General features: G+C 41.8%; 1 protein-coding gene across 2 annotated transcripts; it reads right to left on the bottom strand.

Annotated features, from left to right (window-relative positions):
• Positions 1–1,769: 1,769 nt before the first annotated feature.
• On the bottom strand, positions 1,770–16,632 carry DRG1 (developmentally regulated GTP binding protein 1). 2 transcript variants are annotated; one of them, XM_019977323.2, is made up of 9 exons: positions 16,473–16,632; positions 15,569–15,692; positions 14,487–14,662; positions 10,380–10,449; positions 7,922–8,091; positions 4,632–4,762; positions 3,399–3,566; positions 3,014–3,136; positions 1,770–2,082 (listed from the first exon to the last, which is right to left on the bottom strand). In XM_019977323.2, exons 1-9 carry the CDS (start codon positions 16,512–16,514, stop codon positions 1,983–1,985), a joined length of 1,104 nt encoding a protein of 367 aa, XP_019832882.1. In that variant the 5' UTR covers positions 16,515–16,632; the 3' UTR covers positions 1,770–1,982. The 2 variants fall into 2 exon arrangements, with proteins under 2 accessions (XP_019832882.1, XP_019832883.1); XM_019977324.2 differs by having other exon boundaries at positions 15,569–15,732; positions 16,473–16,626.
• Positions 16,633–18,558: the final 1,926 nt, after the last annotated feature.

Raw genomic sequence — 18,558 nt, 5'->3', positions numbered from 1 at the left:
TGGAGTTCAGGAAGAGAAAGCTTTGCCCTGTAGGAATAACGCTCCTTGGTGGCCCCACCCCAGGCAGCATTCCAAACACAGAACTGTACCTCTCCCAGAACTCCCAAGTCTGAGCTCAGAAAGGAGGTAGGGTAATGCTCTCCTCAAACACCAGGGGGCCACTGATGGGGGGAGGGGAAGGTGTGGAAGGATGGAAGCAAAGCCCATTCAAAGCATATCCTGAAGCCTTGGAATGAACCCAGATTTCAACATCTTTCTCAACATTCTGGCATTTCATTGCCCAATGAAAGTGAATTTGAGGATTCCTCAAAACCCAATATAAGCTCTGCCTGGAAAGTAAACCTTGCTGGAAATCCCATATCTCAGAAAGCCAGTGTCTCTGAAAAGCCAGAGTAGACTCTAAATTATGGCCTCTATCATGAATGTACCAGTGATATCAAGATCTACACCCTCCAAAGTCACTAGGATACCAGGCCTGAGAGGCTTATCTCCTGGGTCTGGGGACAGTGTTAAGCCCAAGCTCTAGGAAGATACGAGAGGGAAACAACTGTCACTAAGATAACAAGAGAAACAACTCCTGGAAAAGGCTGAGTGTGTAGATAATCCCACATCCTCACTGCTCACAGCCTGCTAGAAGCTCTAGTTCACCTCACCTAAAACCAAATTCTGTCTTCCTGTAAATCTGTTTCCCTTGCTGACTTTCTCATGGACCACCCTTCTCTATCATCCATGCAATCCATAATTATATAGTCTTTGACTTCTCTCTGCAAAGAGCAGGCCAGTTGCCAGGTTTAGGTCTCTCCTCCTGTACGCCCACACCCTCTGTCTCCCATATTCTCACTAATCACTCCAACACACAGATTTTTGCCAGTCAATTTTCCACTATCAAGAAAACCCCTTTAAATTCCCTTATTAACCTTTAATGATGTCCTTAGTACCCTCTCTAGCAATCCTGACCCCATTACTTCTTATAACCTACCCTCCCTCCCACCTCCATACAAACACACAGGTGTACCCACAAACCTGCTCTGATCAGACTGGTTGCCTCACTTGCACTGGGCTACCTCCATGCTTTCATCCAGGTTATGTGCTTGGGGCCAGGACTGCCATGGGAAGTCCTGAAGTCAAGAAGGGCTGGGTTATGGCAAAGGAGACAGTGGCATGCAGCTGGCAGCACAGTTCAGCTCAACATTCAGCCCAACACCGATACACAGCTGTGCTCTAACTAAAGGAGAGGAACCAGTGAAAACAACAGCCAACATTCACCAAGTATTTACATATCACACACTGTGCTAATAAGCATTTTACAAGTACCATCTCTTAACACTAAGAATCTCCATTCTAGAAGGTGTTATTACCATCTCCATGTTACACGAGGAAACTGACACAGAGATCAAGTAATTTATGCAGAGTTCCACAGCTAATTAAAGGTGGGCTTGCCACTCAAAGCCCAATGTGTCTGGTCGGAGTATTTTACTGAACCACCATCTCCCAAGTGGGCTAGACTTGCAGGGAATAATCACTTAACTTACATCAAGTCCTTCCTTTCTCCAGTATCATTAGAGAAAGACCCCTTGAAAGGACTGAAAGGACCACATCCAGTTGGAAGCATCTCATGACTAACCACCAGATGAAATGCTGCAGTCATATTTTTACCCATTTCACATTCAATACCAAGCTCCCAAGGACCTCTTCTGCAGCTGCCTCACTGTACATAACCATCCTCATTCAATCCATCTCAAAACAAATTCTGACAATGACACATGAACTGTACATAGTCAGCTGGCCTACCAGGTCCTTTATGCAGCTCAACATATAAGGTGACACCAAGTTAAGACAAGTGAAGTTCCAATTTGGGTGCTTCCATCTCCCTCCCTGATCCTGATCCAGTGCCTGTCAAACCCAGGAGGGGCTTGGAGTCAGGTGTTTGATCGTGGAGAAAGCTGCTAGGCTTGGCCCAGCAGATGGGGAAGGGGATGGCATCACTTCTTCACAATCTGAATGACATCCTCGTCCTCCAACGTATGGTCTTTACCCACTTTTTGAGGATTGTGTTTCACAGACAGACCCCACACCAGAGCACTGTATGGAAGGAAAAAAAGAACATTCAGTGTAAATAATCACCTAGCTTCTAGCTACCTAGGTGTCACTTTCTGTTTAGAGTTAGCATTCCAGTTCTTAAGAGTCAAAGGCCTGCAACAGACAAGGTTCCCAATCCCCAGTCAAAGCCCAAAGGCTTTAGCTTCCCCTGAAGTGTGGCACACTGGAGCCTTCACATAAAATGTGGAAGACTTAAAAGTTATGTGGTTCCCCATGCTCCAGAGCCAATTTATGAAAGTCAAGCAAAAAAATACAAATGAGAAGTGTGACGAGACTAATTTAAAAATAAAAGGAGAAAGCACAGACTTGTTATAGAGAAATACCCTGAAATAATTGATTGGAAATTGATTCCTACAAATGCAATGTCAGTTACAGGATACTAGTTTTCATTGGGCCTATGAACCATCAGTGGTTACTGGTAAGAAACGTAGGATGTCCTTCCTTAGCCATATTAGGAGAACTCTATCAAGAGAGTATTTGCTTATCCAAAAGGTTTAGGGGGGCTCAGTACCCAGTGAAGCCCAATATGATGCTGGCAGGAAGAATTAACATTTTGTGTTTGCCAAGAGGAAAATGAATTAACAAGAGAACCTCAGAGCAATTTGTATTGTCAGCCCTCCCAACTTGAAACGGTGTTTAGGGCTCTTCCTGCTCCAAGTTGGCATGGTGTCACTTTCTGTTTTGATTTAGCATTTAAGAAGACATTGCAAGGTTCTAACCAAGCAAGCATTTCCTGATGCCTAATTTCTATAACAGGGAGGCCTGGCGTGCTGCGATTCATGGGGTCGCAAAGAGTCAGACACGACTGAGCGACTGAACTGACTGAATTTCTATAATACTATCCTAAGAATTATTCATTAGAAGAATCAGTAGCTCACAGGGAAAAGAAGGCACCACATGCCATCATACTTACTATTTAAATTCTTTGATAAGATTTTTGTGAATCTTCATGCAGAAATCCTCCACCGTGGTCCTGGAGTAAGGCAGCACCACTGGAGACGTGTAATCGGGCAACTGGCCCTTGGGTTTGGTGTAACTAGAACACAGAGGGAGCAAGGCTGCTTACTTCTTAGAATGCTTCATGTGTGAACACAACTCAACCCTCCATCAACCCAGACCAGACATGGATAACCTCTATCTTGAGGGAGAAGGTACCCTCAATATGGCCTTGCAGATGATAGGAATTAATTTATTTTTATCTCCAAAAACAGATTATGTTAATGAGCTCTAGCAGGTATTATTTTTGGACAGTCTGCTTTAAGTCCTACAGTAATAACACCCTCTCCACTAAGACTTACATCCTCACTAGTTTCAGATAGTCCCAGATCTTTTCCAACAGGTCATCAAAATTCCAGCGGTGATGGGCAGAGATGGGTACACAGTGTGGCACCTTATAGATAATATCCAACTCCTCAATGGAAATCTGATCAATCTTATTTAACACATAGATACAGGGGATATAGACTCTACAGAAACAGAAAAACAGTATGTTAGTCTAGAGCTGTGGACAAGACTGTCAGTCTGATTCAACAGCCCCTCACCCAGGACTCAAAATCAGAGACTCTAAACTGGAATCATGAGGAAGTCAGCCAAAAAAAAGAAAATGTTTCCTATCAAAATAAGGTAGAACATGCAAAAAGTGAATTATCAGTTAAGAAGTAACGGAACTCAAGCCACAGTCCCTAATCATGCAACTAATTATTGAGAAAGCATGCTGCAGTGTAAATAATACAAGCTTTAGAGTCACACAGAATGTATTCCCAGCTCTGTCACTTTCTAGACATGTGTCCCTAGGCGATCTCAGAGTTAATTTCCCAGTTGTTTTATGAACTGTAAGAATGTAAAACACTTCTAATAGTATAATAACTTCAAGAATTAAAAAAAAAAATTTTAAACACAACATCTAGCAGTGTCACAATCCTAACTGTTCAATCAATAGGGCAGCTAAGGTTACTAATAATTAGGCCAGCTACAACTTCTCAGGCTTCAGTTGCCTCACTTATAAAACATGTAACTCAAAGCACCAGTTTTTGTCTGTTTTCAAAATGCCAGAAATAACTTAACAGTAGTTTCAATTATTAATTTCAAATAGTACTGTCTCATGTTATGTAAGATCTCAGTTATGTACTCTTAGAGAACAGACACATCCCAGTCTGCTCTAAGTTCTGCAGAAGAGCCTACAGAATTTCTCAGATGGATTAATTCTGTGAGAGCAGACTGAGAATCTACTCTCTTGAACCATCATACAACACAGAGCTTAGGGGATAGTCTAGTTCATAGCAAGTAACTGAAACAAGCAATTTGATAATCATCAAACTTCAGAGCAAAGAAGGATGTTAGCAATCAAGAACAACCCTTCATTTTATCAAGAAAGCAAGGAAAAAAAGAAGAAAAAAAAGAAAGAAAGCAAGGCCCACTATTATTAATAAGAGCACAACTGGAGTTAGAACTGCTGTCTGCCAGATTCACAATCCAATGCTGTTTCCATTACAAGGCTTCAAATTCAAACTCAGGCACCATTTAATCAGTACCTGTTTCCTTCCACCACATCAATGAGGTCATCTGCTGTGGCGTCACTACGCAGAGTCACATCAGCATTATGGATTTTGTACTCAGCCAGAATGCTCTTCACAGTTTCAGCATCCAGCTCACTCTGAGGGCACTGAATGGGCACAGAAGACAAAAACTGGTCAGAGAGCAAAAAAAAAAAAAATCTCCTAAAAGTATCTGTTGATATACCCAGATAATTCTAGATAAAGGGCAAATTTATTTCTAAAGACCGTTATCCTAGATAAGACAGGCTTTGAGTAGGAAATACTTAAAATCTAAAGAGGTAATTAAATTAAAATGTCATATGGGTGGGCCCTAATCCAATATGACTCATGTTCCCCCTTACAAGATTGGAACACAGACACACAGAGGGAGGATCATATGAAAACACAGGAAAAGACAGCCATTTATAAGCCAAAGACAGAGGCCTCAGAAGAAACCAGTATGGCTCACATCTTGATGTCAAATATCCAGGCTCCAGAATTAAGAGAATTATATTTCTGCTGTTTACACCACCCACTCTATAGTACTTTACTACAGCAGCCATAGCAAAAATACAGAAAGAAGCCTCCAACTCAAACATTATGAGAAGATAATAGGAAAGATCTTTGGGGCAGGACAGCTTAAGTCTATGCCAGTCAAATAATTTGGACCTCTAGCATATTAGATGTTATAGGAAATTCTCAATCCTCAATTATATGACTTAGAAGGAGCATTTGATAAAACCGATCACTCTACCAATCTGAAACACTTTCTTTAATTGGCTTTCAGGATTCTAAACTTCTCTGATTTTCTTTCTTGACTGAGAAGTTTCATTTGCTGATTCTTCCCATCTCCTGGCCTCTAATCATTGTGAGAGGGTGGAGGAAGGTATCACAAAGCTCAATCCTTGGAACTCTTTTCTATTTATACTCCCTTCCTCAGCTAAGTGATCTCAGCTAAGCTCATGGCTTTAAAATTGATAACCAATAAATTTATACCTGCAGCAAGATCTTTCATCAAATGCCTACTGCTACTGCTAAGTCACTTCAGTCGTGTCCGACTCTGTGCGACCCCACAGACGGCAGCCCACCAGGCTCCCCCGTCCCTGGGATTCTCCAGGCAAGAACACTGGAGTGGGTTGCCATTTCCTTCTCCAACGCATGAAAGTGAAAAGTGAAAGTGAAGTCGCTCAGTCATGTCCGACCCTCAGCGACCCCATGGACTGCAGCCTACCAGGCTCCTCCGTCCATGGGATTTTCCAGGCAGGAGTGCTGGAGTGGGGTGCCATTGCCTTCTCCGATCAAATGCCTATTTGACAGTAATATTTGGATATCTAACTTGAGTGTTACTGGCATCTTAATATCTGATCTTCCCCTCCCTTCCAAACCTATTCTGCACTTAAATCCTATCATTTTAGTCACGAGAGTCCGTTTTCTAGCTCATAACAAAAACTCACCATCACCTCTTTCTCTCACAACCCACATCCAGTTTAGCTGTAATTCCCACCAACTATTTCCAAGATCTTTCCACAATAACTACTCCACATCTCCTCCACTATTACAACTCTGATCTAAGAAACAATCACCTCTTGCCTAGATTATTTTAATAACCTCTTAAATGGGTTCTGTGTTTCTGTTCTTAACCCATTTCAGTCTGTTTTCAACAAACAGCCAGACTGATTCCATTAAAACCTGAATCAATTTTATTCCACAGACCGGAACCCAACCATCTTCTGCAAAGTAAAAGTATGTACGGCCCTATGCCATGACTTCGTTTCTTAACTATTCTTCTACTTGCTCATCCTGTTGGTCTTCAAACAAGCAAAGGCAAGCTCTACCTGTCTTGCACTTGGATGTTCCCTCTACATGAAATGCCCTTCCTCAAGATATTCATTTGGTTCACTCCTTCTTGTCACCTCAGTGAAGATTTCTCTGATCAACCTACTTAGAACCACAACCCTTCCACCAACACTCTCCATCCTCTTTCCCTAGTTAACTTCTGTCCTTAGTTTATCCTAACATAATACGCTGTAATAGTGCAGCAGGTAGCACTCAGACTCATAATATACTATAATCACTCATTAATTTTGTTTGCTACTTACCCATTCGAATATAAAGCCAGGAATTTTTGCCCCCTCTTCCATTTCCAAATAGGAAAAGGAGTACATCAAGCCTGTATATTGTCACCCTGCTTATTTAACTTATATGCAGAGTACATTATGAGAAACGCTGGGCTGGAGGAAGCACAAGCTGGAATCAAGATTGCCGGGAGAAATATCAATAACCTCAGGTATGCAGAAGACACCACCCTCATGGCAGAAAGTGAAGAAGAACTAAAGAACCTCTAGATGAAAGTGAAAGGGGAGAGTAAAAAAGTTGGCTTAAAGCTCTACATTCAGAAAACTAAGATCATGACATCCGGTCCCATCACTTCATGGCAAATGGATGGGAAACAGTGTCAGACTTTATTTTTCTGGGCTCCAAAATCACTGCAGATGGTAACTGCAGCCATGAAATTAAAAGATGCTTACTCCTTGGAAGGAAAGTTATGACCAACCTAGATAACATATTAAAAAGCAGAGACATTACTTTGCCAACAAAGGTCTGTCTAGTGAAGACTCATGAGAGTCCCTTGGACTGCAGGGAGATCCAACCAGTCCATCCTAAAGGAGATCAGTCCTGGGTGTTCATTGGAAGGACTGATGCTGAAGCTGAAACTCCAATCCTTTGGCCACCTGATGTGAAGAGCTGACTCATTTAAAAAGACCCTGATTCTAGGAAAGATTGAGGGCAGGAGGAGAAGGGGACGACAGAGGATGAGATGGCTGGATGGCATCACCAACTCAATGCACATGGGTTTGGGTGGATTCCGGGAGTTGGTGATGGACAGGCTGGCATGCTGTGGTTCATGGGGTCGCAAAGAGTTGGACACGACTGAGCGACTGAACTGACTGAACTTCCATTTCCCCGGAAAGCCTAAAACAATGGTGGCCCATGGGAGGTGCTCTATAAATCTGTGTTGAATGAATGAAAATAGATGACATAAGCAGCCATCTACTTCATGCAAGCATAAGCTTTAGTTCCATACCACCCCAAAGAGGAAATAAAACCACAAAAGTAGTCTGAGACGGACTCCTGTCCTACTCTGTCAGTCATTACAATGTCATTGTAGGACTTCAATTAGCTCTGGGAGAAGCCAAGCAATTTCCAAATGTCAGTGTCCACGAACCACAATCCACTCTCCACCCCAGTCCCTTCAACAACCTACCCCATATACTTTCTTCACTTACAGTGGCTGTGAGATTAATGCCTCCTTTATCCTTCTTCTTAAAGCCAATGTTGGGGGGTTTGCTGTTCAAGCGAATGCCAAAGCCTTCCAGCTCATTTTCAATTATCTTCTTATGTCCCAAGGGTTTCAGGACATCCAGAACAATCAAGATCAAGTTACACGTTCTGGCCACTGAAGAATTGAAAATAAAAAAATCTTTTTCAAAGATCATTAAAGACCTGCAAATGCAGGAGATGTAAGAGACGAAGGTTCGATCCCTGGGTAGGGAAGGTCCCCTGAAGGAGGAAATGGCAACCCACTCCAGTATTCTTGCCTCAAAAATCCTATGGACAGAAGAGCCTAGTGGGCTACTGTCCATAGCGTCACAAAGAGTCGGACACAACTGAAGTGACTTATCATGCATACATATACACACACACATGAAGTTAAGGTTTCCAAAGATTTATGCCAGAGTCACTCTGCAACGTATGCTTTGTTTTCTGTTAGTGCATGGAGAGATGTGTCTAGATCTAGATATACTAGCATTCTAGATACACTAGCAGAAAAATAATTTGGAATGAAGATACAAACCAGGTAATAACCTGAATCCCTGAAAAAGTTCAGAAAGATTTAAAAGAAAACAGTTATCCAGTTCGCGTATTTTTTGTCAACTTTCTTGAGCTATAATTTATAAAAAATAAATAGTACCCATGTTAAGCATACAATTTGATCACAAATGTATACACCTATGTAACCACCATAGCAACTGAGATTCGGAACATTTCATCATCTCCAAAAGTTCCCTTGTACCCCTTTGCAATCTCTCCCTTTCAATTCCCAGTCACCCACTGCTCTGTCACCATAGGTTAAGTTGCATTTTTAAGAATTTCCTATAAATGGAATCATACAAAATATAGTCTTTTGTGCCCAACTCTTTTCATTTAGCAAGTTCCTAATAGTCATCCATGAATGACTTCAAACCTATAATTCTATAAATAGCTAAATTATTACTTTAATGTAAGGGTGGAATAAAAATACTTTCAAACATGAAAAAAACAAGAACAATTTACCTATCATTCACTCTTTTTCGTTAAGTTTCTAAATAATGTACTTCAGCAAAACATGAAAATAACCCAAAAAAGGTAAGACAACAACTCTAAGAAATAGGGGATCCCATACACAATCTCAGCCATGCAAAAAATCTGGAGCTGGAGAAGGAAATGGCAACCCACTCCAGTATTCTTGCCTGGGAAATCCCATGGACAGAGGAACCTGGTGTGCTACAGTCCCTGGGGTCACAAAGAGTCAGACACGACTGAGCAACTTCACTTTCACTTTCAAGAAATAAATAAATGTATCTATAAAAAAAAAAATCTGGAGCTACACTGTCCAACACAGACTCCACTAGCCACCTGGGGCTATTCAAATTTAAATTAAAATGATAAAATTTAAAATTCCATAACTCAATTGCACCAGGCACACAAAGTCCTCAATAGCCACTGTATTCAAATATCTAGAAAAATACTGATTGATAGGCATTTGATCTACTGGAACATTTGAAAACTATTAGCAAACAGAAAAGCAAACAAAAGAAGAACCAATTATTAACTCAATGAAAAACAAATTTAAAAAGCAGATTTCAAGATTAAAGAAATCAAGTCATAATACAGTACTTATCTCAGCACTGAATAAGTTACACAGTCATTACATAATAACATAAACCATGACTGATGAGTTAACTAAAAATTATAACTTGAAAAAATATATTTGAAAAAATAGAAGAGATATGGAGTATGAGAGAGCTAATTTCCTACCATAACATGAAACCAATAGATGGTATTTAAAATTAATTAACCATGAAACAGTAATATAAGCATAACATTTTAAAATATGAAGTAGAATAAACAGTTGAAGACTTGACAGTACTTGCCAATGGGGAATGACAGTAGAGATGAAAACAGATGGAGTAGCAGATTAGTGCAATTTATGATTAGTCTTTTTTTTTTTTTTTTTAAAGGTTGCATCATGTGGCTTGTGGTCCTTGACCAAGGATTGAATCCACTCCCTAAGCAGTGAAAGCATGGAGCTCTAACCACTGGACCACCAAAGAATTACCCTATGATTAGCCTTTTATAACATTTTACTTTATTTATTTTTTTGTATAAAATTTTACTTTAAATGAAAAAAAAAAAGAAGAAAAGGCATGAGTGGGAGTCAGGAAACCTGAGGTCTAGCTCTGAATCTGTCACAACAGGGCAACATTCTATCAAAGCGCTTCACTTCTCCTGTCCTTCCTTTCCCTTCAAATGGGGGTCTGGACTGTTCTCTGAATACCTTCAAGTTCCAACATTTTGCTCCAGTGAGAAGTCAGGTAAAACTACTCCCTTCACTGTGGTGCCAACTCCAAGCTCCACAGTCCCTAAAGGAACAGCACCCAGTGAAGAGATGATATACCAGGACGGTGGCCCCAGAATACCCACCTGCAATGACTTGACGGCCTCTACCTTTCCCATCCTTGGCACCCTCAATGATACCTGGGAGATCCAGAAGCTGCAAGATTAAGGAGAGAAAAGGAAAAGTTGGTTATAAATCTCAACAGATTAAACAGAATGATTTAAGTATTCAAAATTCAGGAGATCCAAATCTAACCTTCCTTGTAAGTCAATGTGTAAATCTTACTTTTACTAAGCATCTACTAAATACCAGCTGCAAGCTTCTTACATACTTTATCTCACTCAAAATACGTAGCAAGTCTGTGAATAAGGATATTAGTTGAAGTTCAGAGAGGATAAGTGGTTTGCCCAAAGTCACAGTCCAAATAAATCAGATTTTAATCCACATCTTGGGGACACAAATCCATAATTCTACCCTAGTATCTTTCAATATTTTCCCACTTTGCAGAAAGTTGAGCCTCCACACAAATTCTTTACTATAGATAATAACTGGATCATGATATTCACAAGCGATAAATCCTGAGACCTTTGCAAATCCTCCAATTCACAAAAATTTCTGCAGCCATTCTTAAGCAAGCACACAAGAATCGCCTATAAAACAATTCAGAATGCAGATATTTAAGCCCTATTCCTGCAAATTCTACTTTGCAAGAGCCAAAGTAGGATTCAGATACTGAGGTGTATTTCAAAAGGCTCCAAGGGTGACTCTGATATGTGTCCTCAGTTGAAAATAACCACTCAATTGCCCGGGAAATGCAATAAAGTAAAACTTCACATAAGTCACAGTGTATGTACCTAATGATAAGAACATCAAAACCAAATCTGTAGCACTCATGATCATAAACTACAGTTACAAGCTCTTAAGAGTCCGTTACAAGCATATGTAAAACCTGAAAATACCAAGGGCCATGGTACTGAATGGCCAATACTGAATTATCTACATGAACAGACAGGGATATAGTTAGAGCTTATCAAAACATCATTTAAAACTAGTCTTTGCTGGGGAATTCCCTGGCAGTCCCGTGGTTAAGACTCTCCACTTTGAATGCCGAGGGCCTGGGTTTCATCCCAGGTCTAGGAACTAAGATCCTACAAGCTGTGCAGCATGGCCAAAGGGAAAAAAAACAACTATCCTTTGTGGTAAGCAAATCTGATATTACAGAAATATACTTCACATTAAATAAACCACAAGGAAAAAGAACAAACTCGGGAGGTGTTTAGAGTTCAACTTTTCCATTCAAGAACCTGCTCAAAAGCTCCTCTCTATTCCTCACTACATAATAAATAACATCACCTCCTCTAAAACTGGGACTAGTGAGCACACCAGATCTTGATTTCTAAGTACCTGTCTCCAACAAAAGGGAGGAACAGCTCCTTCAGAAGTGGTTCATTGCAGGGCTGGGGCAGGGAAAATATAAGATAAGCCTGGGGACCTCCCTGGTGATGCAGGGGCAAAGACTACACTCCCAATAATTCAGGGGGCCTAGGTTCAATCCCTGGTCAGGGAACTAGATTCTGCCTTCTGCAACTAAGACCTGGCACAGTGCAATAAATAAAATAATATTTCCTTTAATATTAAACTGAGAAAAAAAGAGCAAGAGCTTTCTAACTGTGGCAGCTGAACATGTTGGAGAAATTTATTGAGGCCCCAACACACATAAAAGCAAGTTAACTTAAGCTTTTCTTGAGAGGGAAATATTTAAAATTACATTAAACTATTTAAATATTTTAAATTACACTGAACTATTAAAATGTGGCAACTAAATTTCACCCAATAAAAACAGGCCATCCTTTACATATATGAATTTCAGATTACAACTAAGAATTGAGAAAAGAAAAAATATATCTTCAAATCACATAACTGTAGGATTTTAAGATCTGGATGCTAACCTACTTTAAATTCGAATGCCTTAGAAGTTAAAGCAGATATATGTGCATGTCCATATACATAGATACACAACACACACACATACATATATATGACAAGAGTCCTAGGGACTCTGGCAAGGTGAAACATAAGCCCCATAATTTTTAAAGCACTGTACATCCACTTTGCAGGCCAATCTCTGACAATGTGAAACATCAGTTTTCTTCTAACATCACTGGTTAATTGGTTAGTTGGTGGTTCAGCTACTAGTTGAACATCTCCAGACACAGTAACTAATTACCTCAAGAGGTACTATTCCATTTTTAGGCACCTTTATTGTTAAAAAAAAACCTTCCTAACACCACCACCAACAACAAAAACCAGAAATCAATCTCCTTATAATTATTAGATGGTTCTAATTTTGTATACCATTCCCCAGAGAATCACAGATAATGAATCCTCTGCCACAAAAGAGCCTTTAAAAAAACATTTTGAGGGCAATCATTTTAATCCAGTTAAACACACCTACTAGTATGCCTACTTAACTTGGTTTCTGGAGAAAGTTGAAAGGGAAGGAAAAACAGGGAGAGGGCACAGATGGAAAAGAAAGCACCATGAAAAAAAGGAAGAAAAAAACCTGAAAAGGTCAAAAGAGACTGAAATAAATAAAGGTTTTGAGGAAAAGACAAGAAAAGAGAGGGGTTTTACCAAGCGTTGCCATAACATCTCTTCAGGAAAGAGGTTACTCTCTGAACTGACAAAACTGACTATCAATAAGATTCTGAAATCCGATGAAATTAAGAAATGGTCCAGATATGCCCAAGTGTCCTCATTCTTACTATATACATTGGCATGGAGTCCTAGAAAGGCATGTGTTCTAATGGAACCTAACCAGAAAGAAAAAGTCACTGAAAATACCACCAGGACACTGGTCCCTCCTTACTTCAGACTCTGTAATAAGGAAATATGAATGCACTTCACAACTCACTCTGTAACTCACTGTTTAGAGGGAAAACAAATGCCTACACTAAAGAGTTTTTAAATGTTCTGCCAAGGCACTGGGGGCATTCTGATTTTCAAGACAAACAGCAATTCTCAGTATCTGTCAACCTACTGGATCCAAGAAGCTCACAATTTCACCATTAGATTCTACTACACCGATGTCAAAAATAACAGATCCAAATCTTTGGAAAGTTGGATTTTTCAGAGATTACTATGGCAAAAATTAAGCAACACACAAAAATAAGGGTGGAAAAAGAAACAAATGTGGCAGTATTCAATCTGACTCCAAAGTCTGAGAAGTTACATGGTACCTAACAGTGTCCATATCCCATTAGTAAATAACTAATTGTTATTTACTTACAGCTACAGTAAATGTAGCTGTAAGATCATAAATAATTGTTTGGCTCTAACCTGTTCGGTTACTTCTCTTGGTCTGGAGCACCACAAAAAATTACTAGAAACAGAAAAGTTGTCAGGAAATAATTACTAAGACACTGAGGGTATGAACCTACTGAGACACTAAGGGTTTGGGAACCTCTAGCCTAGATTCAAATGTCATGAAATTCAGAACCTTACCTTCTTAGCTGCGGAGCCAAAAAGAAAGTGTTACATCATATTTTACACATATCTTTCATACCCAAGTGGACTCCTCATTTGGGAGCCCTAAATCTATCATCTATCTGAGAACTTTTGAAGACAACAACTTCATTAAGCCTCACAGATAAGAATTACCTTCTAAAAAGGGTCTGATCATGTTATTCTTTATTAAGAAGTTTCTAATGGCTCCCAGCTATGTACAAGATAAAATTCAACTTCCTTGCCAGGCACATAAGATCCTTCATAATTCAGCTCCAATCTACCTTTCCAAATTCAGTTTCTACTACTTCCTATCCACAGCTAAGCTCAAAATGCAGGCTGTTCCCCATTACAGCTGCCTGAAATTGCCCTTTATATTCTCCAGCTGATAAAATTCTAATAAACATCAAAACCCATCTTACTGTCACTTTCAACGTAAAGCTTTTTCTGTCTTAGCAGACCTTCCCTCACCCCATCCTCAGGTGGAAAAAGTAGTCCTTCCTTTCTCCGTGTTTTTACAAACGATATTTTTATTTGTATGCACTGGTCTTCTCTGTCTCCCCTGCTAGCCAAAGAGGTTCTGGTAGATCAAATACGAGGCTTGGCATACAGAAAGTTCCAAGTAAGTTTTTTTTTAATGAATGGAAGAACTGACTTCTTCCAGTCCTTGGCCTGCAGGCCTAACTTACCTGGATCTTAGCACCTTTGTATCTGATGACGCCAGGCACAGTGGTCAGGGTAGTGAACTCATAGGCTGCCACCTCAGAATATACCCCTGCCAGGTTACTGAGCAGCGTTGACTTCCCCACAGACGGAAAACCCACAAACCCAATTCGAGCATCACCCGTCTTGGCAACATCAAATCCTAAAATATCAATAAATATAAAAAGAAGAATGTTATCCTGGGAGCATTGAGACTCAAGCAATTCCTTTTACATTCTGGTCGCCTACCCTTCTAAAACCTATTTCTCCAACTTTTAACAGTTTTATCTCTAGGGTAGAACTTAAGCACACAAAATTCCCCCATGGCAATTCACAGTATTTAATGGATTGTTTGATGGAAAAACTTTATACCTCTAACAGTTGTTATATACCTATGCACAGTATTTAGGGCCCAAATATTATACAATAATTGATCTAAAAAACTTTTTTTTTTCCCTACAAACTCTGGGAACTGTGTGACTAGCAGGAGTTTTCTTTTCTTACAATTAGTTGCAAACAAATTCAAAGCCAAATTTGTGGCCCTTCTCTAGAAGTGTACAGACCTTGTGACATTACTTTTCATACCAACTTTCTCTTGGCTTCAACTTACTCTTCCTACCTTCACTTCCCTTTGCAGGAACTTCCTTTATCTTGTCGACTCTTTATTTATATATTTCACTGAGCCAACATAAATCTATTTTGGATCAGGACAGGATATACATAAACAAAACCCTAGTTCACTTAGAGAGAATATTCATTAACCTTTGAAATCAGCAGAATTGGGAATTCCCTGGCAGCCCAGTGGTTACAATCCTGCACTTTCACTGCCAAGGCCCAGGTCAATCCCTGATAGGGGAACTAAAATCCCACAAGCAACATTGTATGGCCAAATAAAAAAAAACCCCACACAAACCCAGAAATCAATAGAATAAAAATAAACACAATTCAAGAATTTAAGCTTAGAAAACATAAATCTACTTTGATAGACATTTCTAAACTAGTTTTTACCTTTACTACTTTCATAAAAATTACACACACACAAAAGGAAAAGAGAAACCCAAACACAAACCTTCTCCTGGTCCTCCACCACCACCACCTTTTGGAGTAATGAGCTCCCTGCGAAGCTTAGCAAGACGAGCCTTAAGCAACCCTAGGTGGTGTGCTGTGGCCTTGTTCTTCTGAGTCCGAGCCATCTATTAGGGAGGAATCACAGCCATAAATCAGAAGCAGTTCCTACAAGGTAAAACATCCAGAATGAATGCTCCCTCAGCTCTGAGAAGGATGTTTTCTTCTAAGTCCTCTAACGTCACTATACCCATTTTAAGTCAGACTTTGAAAGAGTAAAAATCCATTCTCTCCATCACCCAGTCAATTCGCCTCATTACAGAGCAAACAACTGAGGCCCAGGGAAGAAATGTGACCAAAATCATTACAATCAGCGTTCACAGATTAGACTACAACTCAACTGCTGAACCCTTTTCAACTGCTGGTACCCCGTGTACCCCAATCGATTTTAAAGAACTCTGAGCCCTTCAGACAGAAGAACCACACAACAATCCAGGTGAAATCAAACCTACCACAGGTGACAATTTACTTCCAGATCCTATTCCCGGGAGCAACACTCTGGGAAAGGGGGTCACCAAAGCAGAGACTAGGGAAGAAGGGGTGTGAAGAAAGATACTGAGGTTCGTGAGCAAGTCAGGGCTAAAGTGAGGACATAGGATTCCGTGCTGCTCACAGAAAAGAAACAGAAAACTGAAAGTTCAGACAGAAGCCGAATGCTGGGAGGGGGCGCCAAGTAAGGTGCAAAAGTAAGTAGCGCGGGCCCGGGCTGAGGGGAGTCAAGAAGAGCGAGCAGAGGCTGAGGGGAGGCCGGCAACGCGGCCCCGGGCCTGACACGTCTGAGGGGAGCTCAGGCGGGAGCAACGCCGCTTCAGAGGAAGGCTAGGACGGAGCGTTCGAGCGTCCGTTACCTCGGCTTCGATCTCCGCGATCTTAGCTAGGGTGCTGCTCATGGTGGCGAGTTGCGGGGGACTCAACGGCCTCCACAGGAGCAGTTGCCCGCCTCACAGTCGCCGGCAGACCGGCCGCAACCACCAGGCGCTACAGCAGTGCGCAAGCGCGGTATTTCCTGTTTCTCACGAGAGTTCCCCGCGTGGCTCATCGCGAGATTTACAACGTGAATTGGTTTCCTCCTCCTCCTCAGCCCGCCCCGCCCCGTCCCGCGAGCCAGTGCGGTGTCATAGAGCCCGCGGGACTGGGGGCCAGAGAGGCCGCCCCGGTCCTTACCTCCCCGAGCGCGCTGAGGGTCGCGCGCCGCTCGGCCCCGCCCCGCCGGACGTGCGCTCCGCGCAGGGCTCCGCGCCCAGCGCCCGGCGCGTGGTGAATGTGGAGCGACTCCTCGCTGCTGACCCGCAGCGATCAGACTCTCTTTCCTGAAAAGGGCACCCACATCTTCCTCGCCAGCACCGACGGGTGCTGGGGCCCCTTTCCCTGCTGGGGAGACACCCGGGGGACTGCTTGGCCTCCTGGGTTGATGTGGAGACCGATCTTCAGCCTGTCTTGTCCTCTTGGGAAAAGAAAATACCCCCTTTCCATCACTCAAAACTATTTTTAGCTGTCTGTTTTGTTTACCCCCCCAACCCCGAGTAAAGTGCGTGGCACATGGTGAGGCTGCAGTAAACGCATGCTTGGATAATTCCCAAAGAACCGGTCCTTGGAACATTGCTTGTAATACTGAAAAACTCTAAACTGTGTTAAGGATAATTAAATAGCGGTACCTCCATGCTGTGAAATACTATTTCAGGCATTAAAACGTAGATCTGTGTGGTCTTAACTGAAAGGATGTCCAGGACATAGTGTTTCAAGAAAAAAATGGTAGCAAGACTGCACCTACGTTGTGATCCCAATTATGTTAAAGTTCAGTTCAGTTCAGTTGCTCAGTCGTGTCCCACCCTTTGTGACCCCCTGGGCTGCCGCACGCCAGGCCTCCCTGTCTACCAACTCCTGGAGTTTATTCAAACTCATGTCCATTGAGTAGGTGATGCCATCCAACCATCACATCTCATTTCATCCATCAGAACAAGATCCAATTTCCCCCTCAGTCAGTCTCTCCCATCAGGAAGCTTCCATAAGCCTCTTATCTTTCTCCATCAGAGGGCAGACAGACTGAAAATCACAGTCACAAAAAACTAACCAATCTATCACATGGACCACAGCCTTGTCTAACTCAATGAAACTAAGAGCCATTCCTTGTAGGACCATGCCATGTAGGGCTACCCAAGATGGACGGGTCATGGTGGAGAGTTCTGACAAAACGTGGTCCACTGGAGAAGGGAATGGCAAACCACTTCAGTATTCTTGCCTTGAGAACCCCATGAACAGTATGAAAAGACAAAAAGATAGGACACGGAAAGATGTTAAAGTTCAGCTCAGTTCGGTCACTCAATCGTATCCGACTCTTTGTGACCCCATGAATTGCAGCATGCCAGGCCTCCCTGTCCATCACCAACTCCCAGAGTTCACTCAAACAAATCCATCGAGCCGGTGATGCCATCCAGCCATCTCATCCTCTTGTCAGCCCCTTCTCCTCCTGCCCCCAATCCCTCCCAGCGTCAGAGTCTTATCCAATGAGTCAACTCTTCGCATGAGGTGGCCAAAGTATTGGAGTTTCAGCTTTAGCATCATTCCTTCCAAAGAATACCCAGGACTGATCTCCTTTAGAATGGACTGGTTGGATCCCCTTGCAGTCCAAGGGACTCCCAGGAATCTTCTCCACCACCACAGTTCAAAAGCATCAATTCTTCGGCGCACAGCTTTCTCTCACATCCATATGTTTATATAGTTGTACATGGTTAAATGGTCTGAATTAAAGGATACAATCTCAAACAGTGGGATGGATGCAAGGAAAAGTGGAGAAAGACTTTCACTTCTTACTCTGCATTGCTGCTGCTGCTGCTGCTAAGTAGCTTCAGTCGTGTCCGACTCTGCGACCCCATAGACGGCAGCCCATCAGGCTCCCCAGTCCCTGGGATTCTCCAGGCAAGAACACTGGAGTGG

Source organism: Bos indicus, chromosome 17 (assembly GCF_029378745.1).
Source record: "Bos indicus isolate NIAB-ARS_2022 breed Sahiwal x Tharparkar chromosome 17, NIAB-ARS_B.indTharparkar_mat_pri_1.0, whole genome shotgun sequence".
Taxonomy (NCBI): domain Eukaryota; kingdom Metazoa; phylum Chordata; class Mammalia; order Artiodactyla; family Bovidae; genus Bos; species Bos indicus.
Note: the sequence above shows the minus strand (reverse complement) of the source record. Positions and strands in the feature narration are given on the sequence as shown.

Excerpts from the sequence above, each read along its gene's own strand:
- DRG1 (XM_019977323.2), bottom strand. The coding sequence starts at position 16,514 with ATGAGCAGCACCCTAGCTAAGATCGCGGAGATCGAAGCCGAG. Across the intron at positions 3,567-4,631 it reads GATGTGGTGGAAGGAAACAG|AGTCTATATCCCCTGTATCT; the intron begins GTACTGATTAAA and ends CTGTTTCTGTAG. Across the intron at positions 2,083-3,013 it reads CTTATCAAAGAATTTAAATA|TGCTCTGGTGTGGGGTCTGT; the intron begins GTAAGTATGATG and ends CCTTCCATACAG.